At 38.7% G+C, this 17455-nt stretch overlaps 1 protein-coding gene and 2 long non-coding RNA genes across 4 annotated transcripts; 1 reads left to right on the top strand and 2 right to left on the bottom strand.

The window, feature by feature from the left end:
- Window positions 1-44: 44 nt before the first annotated feature.
- LOC136242352 (uncharacterized) lies at window positions 45-1834 on the bottom strand. The gene is made up of 3 exons (XR_010694529.1): window positions 1688-1834; window positions 359-459; window positions 45-312 (listed from the first exon to the last, which is right to left on the bottom strand). It is a non-coding gene; the product is annotated as an uncharacterized lncRNA (long non-coding RNA).
- A 917-nt stretch (window positions 1835-2751) lies between these two features.
- On the bottom strand, window positions 2752-9753 carry LOC136242351 (uncharacterized). The gene is made up of 3 exons (XR_010694528.1): window positions 9507-9753; window positions 4969-5166; window positions 2752-3326 (listed from the first exon to the last, which is right to left on the bottom strand). It is a non-coding gene; the product is annotated as an uncharacterized lncRNA (long non-coding RNA).
- Window positions 9754-9844: 91 nt separating this feature from the next.
- LOC136242676 (uncharacterized) lies at window positions 9845-17118 on the top strand. Of its 2 annotated transcripts, XM_066034120.1 has the most exons (8): window positions 9845-10085; window positions 11810-12312; window positions 13605-14116; window positions 14606-14661; window positions 14916-15017; window positions 15354-15694; window positions 16537-16770; window positions 16861-17118. In XM_066034120.1, the coding sequence occupies exons 2-8, from the start codon at window positions 11815-11817 to the stop codon at window positions 16948-16950; spliced, it is 1833 nt and encodes a 610-aa protein (XP_065890192.1). In that variant the 5' UTR covers window positions 9845-10085; window positions 11810-11814; the 3' UTR covers window positions 16951-17118. The 2 variants fall into 2 exon arrangements, with proteins under 2 accessions (XP_065890192.1, XP_065890191.1); XM_066034119.1 differs by having other exon boundaries at window positions 9849-10085; window positions 16537-17118.
- The last annotated feature ends 337 nt before the right edge of the window (window positions 17119-17455 follow it).

The following is a 17455-nucleotide window of genomic DNA, read 5'->3' as shown; positions in this document are numbered from 1 at the left end:
TCTAATTTTTGTATGGTTTACACTAGGGAAAGGCATTAAAATATTTTTCGTGGTTTTGGGGGTTATCAGCGAAATTTTCAACCTTGAAATATTTAGACCTCCATATAGTCCAATACATTTGGGAAGTGTTTGCAAATCCGCAAAATTTTTAGTTTTAGCAACATTGCTCAACCTCGAAATATTTGTCCCTCAAAATATTTAGGCTATACATGTACAGTACTTGACATGGTCACTATAATGAGGTGTTCTTATTACTGAGCTCATAAAATACATCTACACTATGTGTGATATGTATTTAACATGGCTGGAGTCCTAAATGGCCACGTATAGTTAAGGGTTCAACTTTCCAAGGTTTTACCTTCTAATCATCTAATTCTTGCTCATTCTTTCCATTCAGCGTATCATCCATGAGCTCCACATCTTAGCACCCACCCTGGCAAACCTTTACTATAATCCTCACTGCAACAAAGGAACAAGCAACTGATCCTAACGTTTTGACTAACCAACATTAACAATAATCAGTTCTACTCTATGTAATATAATGAATACCACATTGGATGATTTACTGTCTGTCCTAGACTTCATGCTCCACATATTGGTCAGTCTAATAGTTACGTACATGCCCACACACTGTATATACAATCTACTTTAAGATCTGCAAGCATTAACCAAACTGGTGCCAGCAATTAAAATGCTCTGTTGACAGTCAGCTTGGATACTACGAGCAGCCCTTGATGAGTTGTGGTACAGTTATCTACCATTGACATCACTGCGGAGATTGAGGCAAACGGCACAAGACTATGACACAGCACAAAAGTGCTCCACCTTACAATCAACTGCTAGCATCTCCCACCAGGCCTACACATGCCAGTAATAATCTCAACAATGTCACCATTGGCCTTCACAAGGGCCCCTGGTACACAACACCACTGTAATGTGACTGGTACACTTCACAAGTCCACTGATATACAATCAAAATAGAAAGTCCTTCTTATGAAGAAATAAATTATTTCTAAATGAAAAGTGGCTTATAAGGCCACAAACTTTCTCATCCTCCTGTACTCAAAATAGCAATGCAGGAGGGTAGATTTTTATTGTATTTTTTACTAACTAGATAGTTTACTTAGCTAGCTAAAATGACTCAAAATGTAAATTTCTTAGACTTCTCTAGCAAGGTACAAACTATAAAAGGTGCTAATTGGCATCCCTTAGCCACCAGTGGTACAAAAAATCCTTGATAAGGTAAGTAAAACGGCAATGCAGGTGGGGATGATAATCTAATATGTGGCCTAATGAATCAATGTTTGAACATCCGGCCACTACACTGACCACACAATCCATTTGTGTGAGTGTGGCAGATGGGTGACATCAGTTTATGCCTATCACTGATTACAGAGCTATACTAGAAGCTTGAAATTATAATCCTATTGGTATACATACCTGTCATTAGGAATAATTCCCATCATATGACTCTGCACTTAGAATATTTTTTAAGTTACATACTGAACACCCGGATAAGTGCATAAAAGATTAGCTGGTTAAACTGTTCCAGTGATCATGCCTAAGTGTAATGATAAAGGTGTGCATATACAATGTTAATGTTATTATCTGCTTTACCAGTTAAGCACTGAACACACTGGTAGAATACTGAGTCTCCTACTTCCTCAGTTGTTGTAGAATAGCTTACCGGTCATCAGCACCACGTGTGCCAACCTTCCACAGTACAACACATATGCTGGAACACGAAGAAACGGTAAGCTTGAGCCTGAGGGTGAAGTGAACTCCTTTATGACTCAGTCCTGAATCCATTAGAATCGCCTTATCGATAAAGTCCGCTCTCGCATTACGGGGGTGTTACAATCATCACGTGATATTATTGTTTCCGGTATTACGTAATTTTGTGGTTGAGCAAGTCTGTACATAACGAGATTGATAATAAACGGGTAACGCTATATTCACCCAACTTGATGTGGCGCCTCAAAATAATAACGCACTTTGTAAGCGCTTAGTCATTAGAGTGCTCCTTTAATACACTACGCTGCAGCGTTGGATGTCAGGGGGTGTATTATCTATGATGCCAGCATAGACTACTTCGGACTTCGCTAGAGATGGTAAGCAGGGTATACCAACAATGGCAACATATATGACAGTAGTTTCGTGAGTTGCTAGATACACTACACTGTAAACCAGAAAGTAAAATACGAATGGGAGGGGGGGAGAAGGAATGCAAGGTGCTGACCCGTAGTAATATGGTAGATCTGTAGCTGCAGCCAAAGGCTAAGGCTGCTAAGTTTGTGCTACAGTCAAGGATGAAGTCTGAAACCCACAATTGAAAAGTGCTTACTTGAAGTTCCACATTGGAGAAAATTTTGACTGGACAATAGTCTGATGGCAGTTGCAGATATTCCTGTGTCTATGTGACACCCCTATTAGGAAATGTTCATAGCTTTTCAGAGTGAATTGATTGACTCAACTGATTAGAGCAAGGAAATGTTCATAGATGATCAGAGTGAATTGATTGACTCAACTGATTAGAGCAAGGAATTCACTGGTTGACAAGTTTCACCATGTACTTTAAAATATAACTACATATTGATATCATAGCTGAAATATTTTGCAAATCGTCAACCTCAAAAATTTTGAGGGGGGAAATTTTTGCTTCTGTAGGATGCAGTAATGTTATTTTGTGAAGTTCGAGGAGGGAAATTTTCGTGGATAGGCAGGATAGCTGCCGATCCACAAATTCATAAAAATTTTCCCCCTCAGAAAAACACTATATGGTATTTTCTAAAATCCATATTTACCAGATCGAGTTATGGCATGTAAGTACTGGAACCTTTACTTCTAAGTGCTTGAGTTCATCACTAAATAGTCTTTGTGGCAACTAAAACTGAATAATAACCAATTGCTACACATCGGGTTGGGTTGTATACCCAATACAGAGAAACCTCATTAGTAGTGTAATCTGTAGGACACAAAATAAGCTCCTTATTGAGATTTATGGACAAACCAACAGCTATGTATGTGATCAAAATTTGGTCATGTTGGTGCATTTATACATTCAGACTGTTAAAAAATATAGCAACTTAAATTTCAGTTCATTGTACGTACGCATGTATATAGGACTTTACAGTCTTGAGGTAGCAGTACGCAGTGGCTAGTAGAGTACAGATTTACTGACGTATGTAGCAGTCCCTGTAGCATGACTTCTTATGTTGTCTCTTAATGAGTGGAGTACAAAGTAGCAGTGTACGTAACACCAGTTCTCAAAGTTCTCCTTAATTATCAGCTATTGATTCAACTCCATCAAGCTCATAACATCTTTGCTGTGATAAAAAAGTAAAGAATTACAGTAAAAATTCACCCACAGTTTGACATACGTAGCGATGTAAACTGAGTAAAAATAAAACGGTTATGTTGTACATTCAATACATGATGACATTGACATACCATATATGTAGCGCTAATATTTGACAATGGAAAGTTTGACATATTGGATGATCAAGCATGTTGAACAAAAATAATCAAAGTAGTCAAAATTTCGAATGTTAAACTTTCACACTATAGGGCAGATTGCATAATGAATTTAGCTGTATGACACTGGAAATAAAAATGCCTCAGTATGGAGTACAAAAACATGAAGTATTTATACCCTCATAGGGTTATTGAAGTATTTGCTGAAATGCAAATAAGCACAAAAAATTATCAGGCCTAAGTTCAATACTTCTTGTGATTTTGTATGAACTGTGGTCGTGTATATATGCACGTGAGATATTATTGTAATGAAATAGCCTATGCTTTCATCCCTGCATGCTGTGAAGACAATCTTGTGTGCAGTTTGAGGCATGAATTGGGTAATCACCAGTGTCCAGATAAACCATACATGCAGGTATACACAACCACACTACACATTTCATACAAAATTGTATGGGGTTAAATAAATTACAATGAAACCTGTTTAATTGTTATTGACAAATATGTGTCATTTGTGTACAAAGATACCATGACTGTATCCCCTCTCCCAGAGTGCTGTTCTTCACTCCTGACATGAGTAGTCAGGCCTTCATTTAGAAAATGACTTAAGGGAGGGAAAAATACAGTTTTGTCAGAATAAGGGGGGGAAGGGATAGAAATATAGGGGGGCTAAGCTCCCCCATATCTCATAATACAGATGCATTATGAACAGCAAAAGTGACATTACAACGAATAAAATTATAGCTGAACTTATGTTTAAACTATGCCTAATCCAAGACACATTGACTTGCTCGACCAAAACTTCTATAATCAAGTGCCCTTCGCATCATGTGACGTCATAGTTTAGTACCTGCTCCACAGATGGCATGGCGAAAAGGCAAACGTCTTTCACAGAGTATGGATGGGTAAAAGATGGAATATCAAAGACAGCTAGAGTAAGTGAAAACTTGCCACCAAATTCAATCTCAGAGTACTAATTTCTCAAAATTTCCTGGGAGGGCATGCCCCCAGACCCCCCTAGATAGCTCGTGCTTTGCACTTCGCCAAGTGTGCTCTGCACACTGTGAAGTCATTTCTACCAGTGTCCCCCCCCCTAGCAAAATCCTATAGATCCACCTCTATAGCTGTCTCTGCCCCTGGGGAGGGCAATACTGTAAACATCTGTGTGCATACTTTTATGGGCATGGCAGCTAGGAGCAGGAAAAATATTTGCATTTTAGACTCTTATATGTACACTGCTACTGAGGTACTTGTGAAGTTACACTACTCACCTTGCACATCAATATAAGCATAATGGACGTTGATGCCATTCACAGCACAGCAGTATGATCCACCAAAGAGTATTACAGTAGGATACATTACAAGGGGGCATAGGTGTTATACTAAACTGTCACTTTTCTTAACTATATCTGTATTGCTGTATGATAAATGTCGTTCTCCAGACAAGACTACGTAACTTTAAGACCCTTGGAATGATTTCGTTACACTACTCACCTTGCACATCAATATGAGCACAATGGACAATGATACCATTCACAACACAGCAGTATGATCCAGTAGCACAGACCCTTAGAGTGTTCCAGTCTTACTGAGTACTGTCCCATCTCTGGTCCACTGTAGTGTGATGAATTGTGGGGACTCCATATTGAGTACGTTACCATCTGTGACAACTTGGTCACCAAAGAAATTATTCTATAAGAAAATAAATTTGTACATATACATAGATGCACACACAAAAAGCAAAGTCTTCGGCAGCCGTACTAACACAGCTATTGCCGCCCAGTGAGCCAGCACTGGGATGCCTGTGCACCTCAGACACTTGAGCCTTGTGCAGGCAAATCCTCCTGGGACAGGGCTAGTAACCCACAGGAGGACTGTCCAGGTCTCACACAGAGAGGTCGTGGAATCCAAAGTTCCACAACGACCTCAAAACCGCTAAGCACACACACACACACACACACACACACACACACACACACACACACACACACACACACACACACACACACACACACACACACACACACACACACACAAATTATAATGACCATGCTGGTTCCAAACATACTGTAGCTAAGGTGTACTTCATGACCACAATAAGACCACCTCACATAGTCATACTTTGCTTCTTTTAATATACGGTAAGTGACTTACGTAATGCAAGAGTTTATAACATAATTATTGAGGAGTAGTGTCCTACTCTCATATACCTCTGTAGAAGAGCATATTTTAAAGTGATGATGTAACGACTACAGTAAGTGTGGTTTGTGACATACAAGAACCCATAAAGTACTGTGTCGCTCAAGACAGCTGTGAATGGTCAAGCAACAAATGCCTATATATAAGCAATTGTCTAAACCCATGACAAGAAGGTACACCTGTAGTTTGGTGAGAAACACTGAGGAGCTTGAGTTAGTTTAGTTGCTAGTGACATTGCTGGCAATCAATTAATTACAAAAAGACACAGTACCATCGTGATATGTCTTTCTACAGGTGTATACGAGAGTAGAATACTCTCCTCAGTATAATTATATTACGAACCCTTGCTTAATTTGATGTAAGGAAATTGTAGTGTACTACACTTTACTTGCATTTGCAACGCTCCACATATAATGCATGTTGTATGAAGAAGGTAGTTGCACAGTTCGTTGTATGGCTAAAATAAATAAATGGGTACTAATTAAGGATATTAGAATTCGGATAGTAAAATTGGTATTGGAGTACTCGTTGAGATCATGTGATCCAATATTAATGAGCTCACATGATGCATTTGTTATCTGGCAGTGACGGTGTGGAGTTTGATTGAAGCATTTTGGTTGTCAGGAACATTTACTGGGTACTTTAATATAGCGTATTTATCATCGCTGTTACTTAAAAGCTTTAAATGTGCATCTTAGCTACCTTCTGGACCTACAGTGCAATCACTACAATGTGATGGTCTTATTAATGAGGTCATGAAGTATATGCCTCAGTTTGGTCACTGCTTCCCATACAAAGACCACATTGTAATAGTGAGTTAGTAGTTACGCTCCATTGTATAAGCAAGGTTGCATTCTAGCATACACACTTTATAAAGCTATGAACATTTCCTAACAGGGGTGTCACATAGACACAGGAATATCTGCAACTGCCATCAGACTACTGTCCAGTCAAAATTTTCTCCAATGTGGAACTTCAAGTAAGCACTTTTCAATTGTGGGTTTCAGACTTCATCCTTGACTGTAGCACAAACTTAGCAGCCTTAGCCTTTGGCTGCAGCTACAGATCTACCATATTACTACGGGTCAGCACCTTGCATTCCTTCTCCCCCCCTCCCACTCGTATTTTACTTTCTGGTTTACAGTGTAGTGTATCTAGCAACTCACGAAACTACTGTCATAAATGTTGCCATTGTTGGTATACCCTGCTTACCATCTCTAGCGAAGTCCGAAGTAGTCTATGCTGGCATCATAGATAATACACCCCCTGACATCCAACGCTGCAGCGTAGTGTATTAAAGGAGCACTCTAATGACTAAGCGCTTACAAAGTGCGTTATTATTTTGAGGCGCCACATCAAGTTGGGTGAATATAGCGTTACCCAGTACGCGCTTCAATTAGTACGCAGTACGCAATGTTCAAACGGACAGAAAATCCACAGTATGGGTATCCCATACGTACAGTCAATTGCAGAATTCTTTTTTTTTATTTTTATGGGTTTTTTTTTTTGAAATTGACAATAACTTATTACAATTACAAACAACTACATAAACTACAGCTAGCTACAGGGGGAAAACTATTACTAGGGGAAGAGGGGATTGTCATCTCATCCGAGCCCTGAAGGGCCAAGTACCTCAAGATCATCTTAGCATTGTTAGACCACAGTTGCAGACAGTTGTTGTAGCAAGTTCTTTCTAGCAACTTTCCGAGGGACACCGCTGCGAGGAGTGGTACGGTCAGCTATATTCTGTAAAGTTTTTAGAGCAAAAGGTGTCCAAACTCCAAATGTTTCCACAACTAATGGAATGAAATCTGATCCCACCTTCTCCACAGCTGCCAAATGCTTCTCATCCTTGGCAACCTCTCCAGCAGCAGCAGCCACCCCAGCACATGAAGCACAGGAGGAGATAAAAGCAGGCTGAGTGGTGCAGCGTATGGAGACATCGAAGTAAGCTGGACGACCATGCTGGAAGTCAGGATGAAAAACATCGCCAGGGCGCAACCCATCATCATAAGAAGCTCTCTGTTCCTTAAGAACCCCCAGGGTGATCGTGTGAAAGGGCATTATAAATGATGTTTACCAGAGCATCATGTCGACGTATTCTCATTGGGCCTTGAGAGCAACCTAACAGATGGTCACCATAGTTATCGATGGTAGTAAACAAAGGAGAGAGCGGAAACAAAGAAACACCCAACCATATATGTAATCCAATAACAAATTCAGGCCCAGGGATAGCCAAACCCAGACTGACTCGAGGAATAGCTTTGAGCCAGCCACTACTTGTGCCAGAAGGGTGTGACAAAGCAGTCAAATGAGCTTGATCACGAATGCCAAAGGATGCAAATAAGTTATCAAATAAATGTTTGTCTAATGTAGCTTGCAGGTCCTTCTGAGAGGCTGAGAAAAGCAAATGACCACTGGAAATACCCAATTCAGAAAGTAAGGTAGCAGCATCCTCCTCATTAGGGAAACTGAGCTGATTAATATCAACAGAAAGAAGGGTGGAGGCTAATTCACGAACACTATTACATGAACCCAAAAATGCAGGTGAAGCAGAAAAAGCAGATTCACATAACCCCAGGCCTCCTAATCGAAAAGGCAAAGATGCCTGTCTCCAAGAAGTGTCGAAAAGACTGCACTGTATAATTCTACCAAGGCAGGAACGAGGATTATGATCAAATTGAAGAAAGGGTTTCAGTATGGTGAAAGGCACAGTGCGAAGGAGGTGAATAATTTTACAACTACTGAGGCAACTACGTAAAAGATGGAGCTCTACCTGAGGGTCATCTAACAGAGAAAGTTTCTCCTGAGTTAATGCTACTTTGTCCATTCGAGAAGAAAATCATTAAAGAAAATATCATCACCCCAAAGAGGAGAACCCAGCAGTTCCAAACTTGTGACTCGCTTGATGTCAGTTGGGAGATTGGGAAAGAAGTCTCCAGAAGGCCAAAATAATTCACACTTGGTCAGATTCAAATGTAGTCCAAACTCAGGACCTCGAGTGACAAAAGAGATGATAAAGAAGACTGCTTCCCAACTAACGTGCCATCATCAAGGTACCAAAGATTTAACTCTACAAAGTCACGGAGATTTACAGCATCAATAAACTGTAAAATTACAAGTGAAAAAAGCAAAGGGCCCAGAGGGTCACCCGGTTGCACCCCGGAAGAAGCCAAAAGCCTTCTATTGCCAAAGTGAAGCTCGGCCGGTTGGGAATAGCACCACTTCACCCAGGCAGAAATCTCAGGAAAATCTTCAGAATTCTTGAAAAAAGTATGCCGTACCCATTAACAAATTAGAATCTGTTCAAAGGAGAGCTGCTAGATATGTGATGTCTGATTTTAACAGATACAGCAGTGTTGGTGAAATGTTATCAACTTTACAGTGGGACAGTTTGAAGAAAAGACGAGATATTCAGTCTCTATGCGTCCTTTATAAAATCTTAAATGGTTTAATAGATGTTTCACTCCCAGAATGTATGATTAAAAAAACTCTCTTATCACTAGAGGTCACAACAAAAGATTTGTTACAATATCTTCAACAGTTAATAGCTATAAGTACAGTTTTTTTCCACGAGTAGTCCCTCAGTGGAATGCTTTACCAAGTGTCACTGTCAATGCACCAACTCTACAACAATTCTCTACACTTGTACACTAGTGATCTCTTCAATTACTTAATTACTTATCCTTAATTAATTTACTTACTTAATTACTTATACTTAATTAATTTACTTACTTATTTACTTACATTCTAATTTAATTTGTAACTAATCATTGTACTATGCTCATGCATATGAGTCTTACAATTATAAAATATAATAATAATAATAGTACCGTGAGTGCTTCCGTAAGGCTCCTTGTGAGTAAATGTTATTGTCCTTGCCACGGATTCAACAGCATGAACTGAACCACACTAATCTTTTTCCTCAATCCGGGTGATCCGGCGTCACTACAAATAGTTTTCCAGCCCACGGAATGTTTACGACACGGTAAGAGAAATTTCAACAATTCTGCAATCGACTGACAAATACGCGTTGGGTCACAACCTAACCAAAGTCTCCATAGCGATCACATGCGCGTTACTATAGTGTCCCGGCAAAGCGAGGTACTCCGTTTCATATCCCGGATAAGTTAATAAATAATTAATATATGGGCGGAGCATAGATTCTATTATCTATGGGCGGAGCATGTTCGCAGATGGACTACCGGTGTGGTGCGTGACGACATAGATAACCGGTAGTCTATGTGATGACTTTATTTATGTCTATGTAGCTAGATCATTTTACATTTACTTAAAACATAGTACGTCTTTGGCAGTGGTTGACCGCGTCGGAGACAAAACTCGCAGGTGTTCTAACTTGATCCCATAATCCTTCGATGCTCGTGTGTGAGTGTGTGTGATACGTTTAATCGGTAAGTGCGCCAGTAGTAATGTGGTTTTTGTTATTGACTTAAACGTTTAGAATTGTGTGGTAATGAAATTAATGGTGTTGATATCTTAAAATGGGTGTGTGTGCATTTATTTCCTTGGTGTGCTGACCACCATAATCAGTGAAGAATTTTAATTAGATTCCCTAGGATAATTTTGCTTGAAAGTGTGTATATCTTGGCTTGTAGTCGTGTCCACTGCCAGTTTTGAAGGGTGTATCCCTTCAGCAATGAGCAATGCGCAGTGGCTACTTATACTCAGGCCTTCTTCTAGAGATCCTTGTTTGACCTGTTAGTATCAATCCTAGTACGCTCCTAAACCAGAAAACCATGTACCCTGAACCCTAAGGATGATAAGGTGTCACTCCAATAGCCACTGTGCTATGGTTGGTGAACAAGGCCGATTTACAGCTAACATGTAATACTTCCATTTCAGGTGAATAACTCATTCCAGGGGAATAATCACCTGTATAACCACTGGATTTATTTATATGCATGCCTGAAATATTCGATTATGGATAGGCAGCACGTAGCATTATTGTTGTAATGAATGGGCGAGTAGGATATCATGGGAAATGTTGAGTTGGAAAAATCTCAGGAAATTTGCAAGTAGTTTAATGCTATCGTATTGCTTAAAGACTAATTACAACATAATTTTATACTGAAGCTTTGTTATAAAGTGGTTAACTGTGTTATCTGTAATGTGGGTGTGGTCCATATTTGAAAACGTGCCAAAATGCTTGTGAGACTAGTTTCACCTTTACCTAATGTTTCCTGACTCGTAGAATGGCAAGGATACTTCATCTGAATGCTTCAGACTCCAGTAGTCACGTAAGCATTAATAATATTTATTCCCATAATTGATTTCAGTCTGAGCCTTTATTAAACAAACAGGGTGGTACCACTATACCTCATCCACATCAAGGCTATGCTTGATTTGATGAAGTGACTTGCTCATTTGAAGTGCAACCACTTTCCTGGGATACATCTCACCAAGAGTTAATAATAGTGGAGGGAGAGTGTCTAACACTGCATAGGCCTGTAAAAAATGATCCTGAGAAATTCAAAGGGATTCCTTCAGATGTGTAAAATGTTCACACAGGCAGAACAAGGTAATGTGATGATTGCACACTGAGAGAACAAAGAAATGTGATGATTGAAACAATCTTCACCTATGGAGAATACTACAAATTACAGAGTTTTACAGAAAGAATCCCTTTGAATTTCTCAGGATCATTTTTTACAGGCCTATGCAGTGTTAGACAACTATTATTAACTCTTGGTCAGATTTACAGCTGTTTGTTCAAATATACAAAATGTCATGTGCATGAAAGCAGTCAATGAAACTTTCATCCTTGAAAGTGCAAGACCAGTGTTACTGATGTTTTTCATTGGCTACTTCAAGCATACAATTTTTTGTGTATTTGATTTTCTTGATCTACCAACTGGAAATCAATGAAGCACCTAGCCCTCTGATGATAAGCAGTGACAGTGTTGAAGGCTATTCTGATGAACTCATTTACACCTGTGCATTCATAGTGGTTCCCATTGAAAACTGATTGCATATTGTCTCATGTGCTTGCTAAGTGTACACATGTCATGCTGCTAAATTTAGAATGCATCATTTCCATTCCATAAACCTGTTACTAAATATAGAACCACTACAGTTATACATAGACAACGGTTTTTACAATCTTTCTCTTGCTCAGCAAATATGTCTGAAGATTCAGCAATTTCTTCAGCACCTGATGACATACATCCACAACTTGAAAATGAAGAAGATATAGTGAATTATACAACAGAGCCTTCCAACATTAGCACGGACAAAGGAACAGAGCCATCCAATATTAGCATCGACAGAGTAACAGAGCCATCCAGTATTAGTGTGGACACAGTGCAAGTGAGCAAAATGGAGTTGGTATCTGTTGAACGAGACCTAACACTGTCAAGAAATATGGAAAGTCGTAATAGCAGTCATAGTGCTAGTAGAATTTTAAAAGCAAGCAGTAAATCAAATATGGACATGGATGATGGAAATATAGAGGTTGCCACAACATGCTTCAGACTATGTGTACGTCAGAATATTTGTTTGGTTGTTATGATCTCCGTTGTAATTGGATTATTTTTGATTCCAATCATTCTGTATTACACTGGCCGTGGAGGCTTGGATAATGTATTTGATGACTTGTCTGTTCTCAACTGTCGTGATTTGGTAGGTCACAATTGTCATGTATGTGTGTTGATGAAGTATGTCACATGTGTATAGAGACATTAATGCAAATCCTGGTTACGGTTACTGCCACAAGGCTTTGTAGAAAAGTATATACTTTTAGCTGGTTATAACCTTGTACATAGATTAAAGTAGTGCTTGAGCGGGTTCATGTCATCTTATTTGGTAAAAGTTTGTCAGTTTATCTATCAAAGAAATTTCTTGTACAGGCTAACAATTATGTAGCCACCAGTAATTGTCTGTGTAAACTGTCTCAACAAGGAGATTCTACATGGTGTCACATGATGCCAGACTTGCTGTAGACTATATAGTACATATATAATGCTGTATATATACATAGTTGCTAATTACATAACAATTTCTCTTAACTATGGTATATCACCATCTAAAATACCACATAAATATAATGTTCAGCATTGTAAGTGGGTCAGTACTGTTGACCCGCTTGACTCACTGGTCCGAATAATAATCTGGATGGGACCTGGACTGACCCGCATGTGACCCAGTTTGAGGTGTACCTCTAGCTAGATTAAAAGTCCTTAAGTTCTATTACTTAGCCCTGCATTTTTTTACACTATAGAAAGGATTCTGCAAGAAGTGAGTAGCTACGTGTTATCAAGTGGGTGTGGCTCCACATACATATTATTAAGTGGGTGTGGCTCCACATGTGTATTATCAAGTGGGTGTGGCTCCAAGTAAGTCTACATGACAATTAAGAATTTCCTGAAGTACATTTCAAGTAGCAACATGGATCTGGTGATGCCATGCATGCCCACAGAGAACAGCTGATACAATTCCGATAAGTGGGTGTGGCTCTAAATATCCCACACAGACAGATAAGCAATGGTGGGTGTGGCTCCACGTAAGTTTCTTGAGTGTTTACAATAGCATTTCTACCAATACAATTAAGGTTGTTAACTTATAGTTACACGTGATCTCATCAGGCAGATATTCAGTGAAGTGGATAAGACCCACTTGACCCAGACAAAATGTGACCCAAATGACCCAGATAATCCGAATGACCCCCACTTACAATGCTGATAATGTTAGCCAAATTTCTTTGTACAGTCAGAAACTAGTTGAATGTTTTGCTAGTTATAGTCTGTTTTCTTATGCATTTTCTCTAGAGAAAGCCTCAACAAGGCATGGTCTTAATTTTCATTCATGTAAATATAGGACATGCCCTCTTTCAACTCGAAGGGGTACTTAAATTGCATACATAAATATCGTGTACCTTTTCCTAGCTTTTTTTTTGTGATATTTTCTTGCTGCAGGCAAATGCTTCAGGAGATTGTGAAGAACACATTAGTTCAGTGTGTGATGGTTTAATGGGAAATAGCAAACTGTCAGTTTTTGATGATTCAATCACAGCTGAAGACACTTTGGCCACTATTGTTAGCATCACTTCAGACAACCAATCCTGTGCTGAAGGTGCCAAAGCTTTCTTTTGTAATGCAACGTATCGCTCATGTGACAATGGTGTCACATTTGTCCCTTCAGTTGAAGAATGTCATCACCTTCAAAGCAACGTGTGTAGCAATGAATGGAGCCAGTTGCGAAGTGTTTCTCCTAATCTGACCAACTGTAACATGTATGACTTTACGTGTCCAGATCAGTTTGGCAAGTTCTGTGGTGATAAGTGCTTACCACTGTGCACTGAATTTTCTCAGAATTCAGAAGGAGTGACAGTTCTTCTAACTGTTGTGATTGGAATTATCAGTAACATTGGTAATATTCTAGGTGGAATTGCAGTGTTTGCAGTGGCATTCTCTAAGGGAAAAACTGTGTAAGTTTTTGTATGACCTAATAATATTTTTAATTGACATAATTATTTTAGTAATTTCATGAAGTGTGTAGATGTATGTGTGGGTTGGTAGGTGGGTGATGGGGTAGACTTCCTCCTCATAGTAAGTTTTCTACCAGGAAATCTAGGAAATTGGTTGCTGGGTTTCATGAACTGTTCTCAGCACTACACTGTATGTATGATCACACAACAGCTTGATAGTTGAATCCCACCATCTCACATACAGCATAGATTGTGTGCTAGTACAGTTACATAATACTGTCAGATGACCACAATTGATTGTTAGTTTAGTTTTTTATATTTGTTACACGTAGCTATCAAGCTGTTTGAAAACTTTTTAGACCATTCTGGTGCTGATATCAGTTCCACCGACATATTGTGATTTAGGGAAAAGGACTGCTAATATAATAATGTATCTACTGCAGAAGAGTGTGCTCCTGTGTTTTCTTTACATGTGTGCCTTATTTTTAGGACTCGTTTTCCACAAGTTCTGATACTATACAGCACAACAACAGTGTTCATTACCGGTGAGTGTGTACATGATTATGGTTTCATTCTGTTAGGAGTTGTGTCTTACATTTTGGCCTTGCTTGACTAGACTGAACCACATCTTCTTAATCTGAGTAGTGTTGATGTAAGCCTTATGAAAAGTTTTGTATAAACTACTTCCAGTACACCACAGACTCAGTCCAGTATGGTCTGGTCACTCATAGGAACACTTAGCATATTTTCCATATGACAAATGTACACATTTTTAGTAATAACTTTTCTCTTTCTTTAGTGATAATTATCACAGTGCCAAGCTTTAGTCGTTCAGTGTTTTGTTCACATGATGATCTTTTCTCAACTGTTGCAGAGCCATCTGCTTTCTGTGAAGTATATGGTAAGTGATTTATTATTATATTTTGGTTAATAGAGTTTAGCTTTCCAGGTCCCTAGTGATTCCCTCTTTGGCTCGTAGTTATATTTTATTCAATGCCAAAGGATTTTCCTCCAATAGTGGTTATGTGTTGTGTAGTTTAGTTTCATGCCTTGTGGTTATGGTCAGGATGGCAAACATGCAGTCTTTCTGTTTCTGTGGGTGGATTGATGTAACTCTTCCATGAAAACGCTTTCCATTGTGTAAAAATATGTCCATTACAATTTTTAATGGCAACAAGGTTGCCATTTTATTTAGGGTAGATGTTGATCACGTTATTATTGATTTATCTATTCTCAGGTTTTACCTACCAAGGAGGAATCTTGATTTTCTCTGGGTTTTGGCTTCTATTTATTATCCATTTGTTCTTAAAGCTGGTGTTTCCAATTCGTGCACGTAATCTGGACCACCACCCTCATCGTGGCAAAATACATGCTGCTGAGATAATTTTAATAGTCCTTGTCGGACTCCTTGTCCCATCTATAATTGTGGGAACATCCAAGTACAACATTGCCAACTTTCCTCCAACACAGTGTGCAGGTGATGCTGATGTTTCCTTTTACACACTTATTCTCCCTACAATTATTGTGATGGCCACAGGAGTGATCTTGATTTTGTTGACATTTACATCAATACAAAGGGTGAGTGGTTACTGGTAAGGTCAAGAGTTGAGAAATTTAGTGATGCCATGGTCAGTATGTAATGTAAGACACCATAGCAGCTCTTTTTTCACACATTATAACATCACAGATTCACTATTGCGTTTTCACAGATTTACAATGTGATATTATAATTTCCAGTTTAATTTTCTCACAAGTAAAATATTTATTGAAGTTGTGAACATAAAAGTCTTGTGGAAAATAAAGTATGCAGCACCAACAGTATCTTTCCGGTGGATGTCCTGTTGGCAAGTTTTTAAGAGCTACATTTGTCTGTTTTTTAAAACTAGGTGTAAACTAGCTGTGGGTGCACACTTGGTTTACTGTAATTGTTTTCGTAAAACATGTATGTACCTATATATGTATCCATCTACCTATGTTTTTCTGTACATGCCCATGTGAACAAATCCATTTAACAGTAAAAGCAGCCATTGTGTGAGAATTACAACACTAAATGAAGCCTGCATTATACTTCAGCACAGCTATACTCACACTCACGCATGCGCCCACTCACTCACACACACAACACACACACACACACACAAATCACTTATCCAAGGCCAGGGCATAAATACACAAGATCACAAAGCTATCTAGGAGGGCAAAATGTAGGAAGGAGATCATTTGTTTTGTTATGAGGAGAGCATAATCCTGTTTTAACAGAACACACACCTGCTGACAATACTCCAATCTCGAAATCATTTTAGTGTTGTAATAACTAGTATTTGTCACTTATATAATTCTCCACTGTATACAGTTACATCATCAGAATTAGTGTGTAATATCACCGTGCACTTACAAGTTTGTTGCTATTTCTCCTTTAGAGGAAAGGAATCTTCAAAAGAGAAGGAAAAAACAAACTGTCATTTCTAAAATTCAGTACACCAGAAGTGAAGTTACTTATAGTATTTTTCTACTTCACTATTGTTCAATTTATATTCTGGACTGACTTCAGTGTTCAAATACGGAACAGAAACAGGTTGTTCACAGCTATAAATGAGTACTCCAGTTGTGTAAGGGATGGAGACAAACCAGAGTGTGATCAGGATTTGGATGATGTAAGAAGCGCATCTTTTCCTGTACTAAATGCTTTATCATTAATCATGACGGGTTTAGTGAGCTTGACCAATGTACTGTTTGTGTTGCAGTTCCGTGAAGTAAAGAGAACAATTCGTACATTGACAAGACGCTTTACATCATCCAAGGAATTTGAACCTCCTAAGACTACACAACTTTAACACAAATATAAGGACATAAGGACAATATATTTGTAAACTTTTCATATAGTGGTATATAATATTTTTGTAATCAAGCACCACTTCTTTGTTATGTAATCGTTATCGTGATACGTAATTCTCATGCATGCTATGCAGTTCTACCTTATATGAATTGATATACTAAGCCTAGTATTCAGTATCTGATTACATACTTCATATCTGTTAGTTTGGTCCCAGTTTTGTTTTACTATTCAGTATGTTTGCTAGAATCCTTATGTTTCTACTTAACCGCAGGTAAAAAAAGGTTTAATTGAGAGGTTGTAGCTGTTGCTATGTTGCTAGGGTATTGTGTACATTGGGTTTTAGTATGTGTTTAAAGCACAGTGCTACTTCAGGGGAAGGAAGGCAGCAGCCTTTTGAATAGTGTCCTCTGTCAAGCCCCCTCCTCTTGCTCAGGTTCAGGGTAAACCACTCTAATAGAACACCCATTATTAGAACTCATTCTTTAAACTGAAGACCATCTTCT

This window comes from Dysidea avara, chromosome 13 (genome assembly GCF_963678975.1).
Source record: "Dysidea avara chromosome 13, odDysAvar1.4, whole genome shotgun sequence".
Lineage (NCBI taxonomy): Eukaryota > Metazoa > Porifera > Demospongiae > Dictyoceratida > Dysideidae > Dysidea > Dysidea avara.
This window is presented reverse-complemented; position numbering and strand designations above follow the sequence as displayed.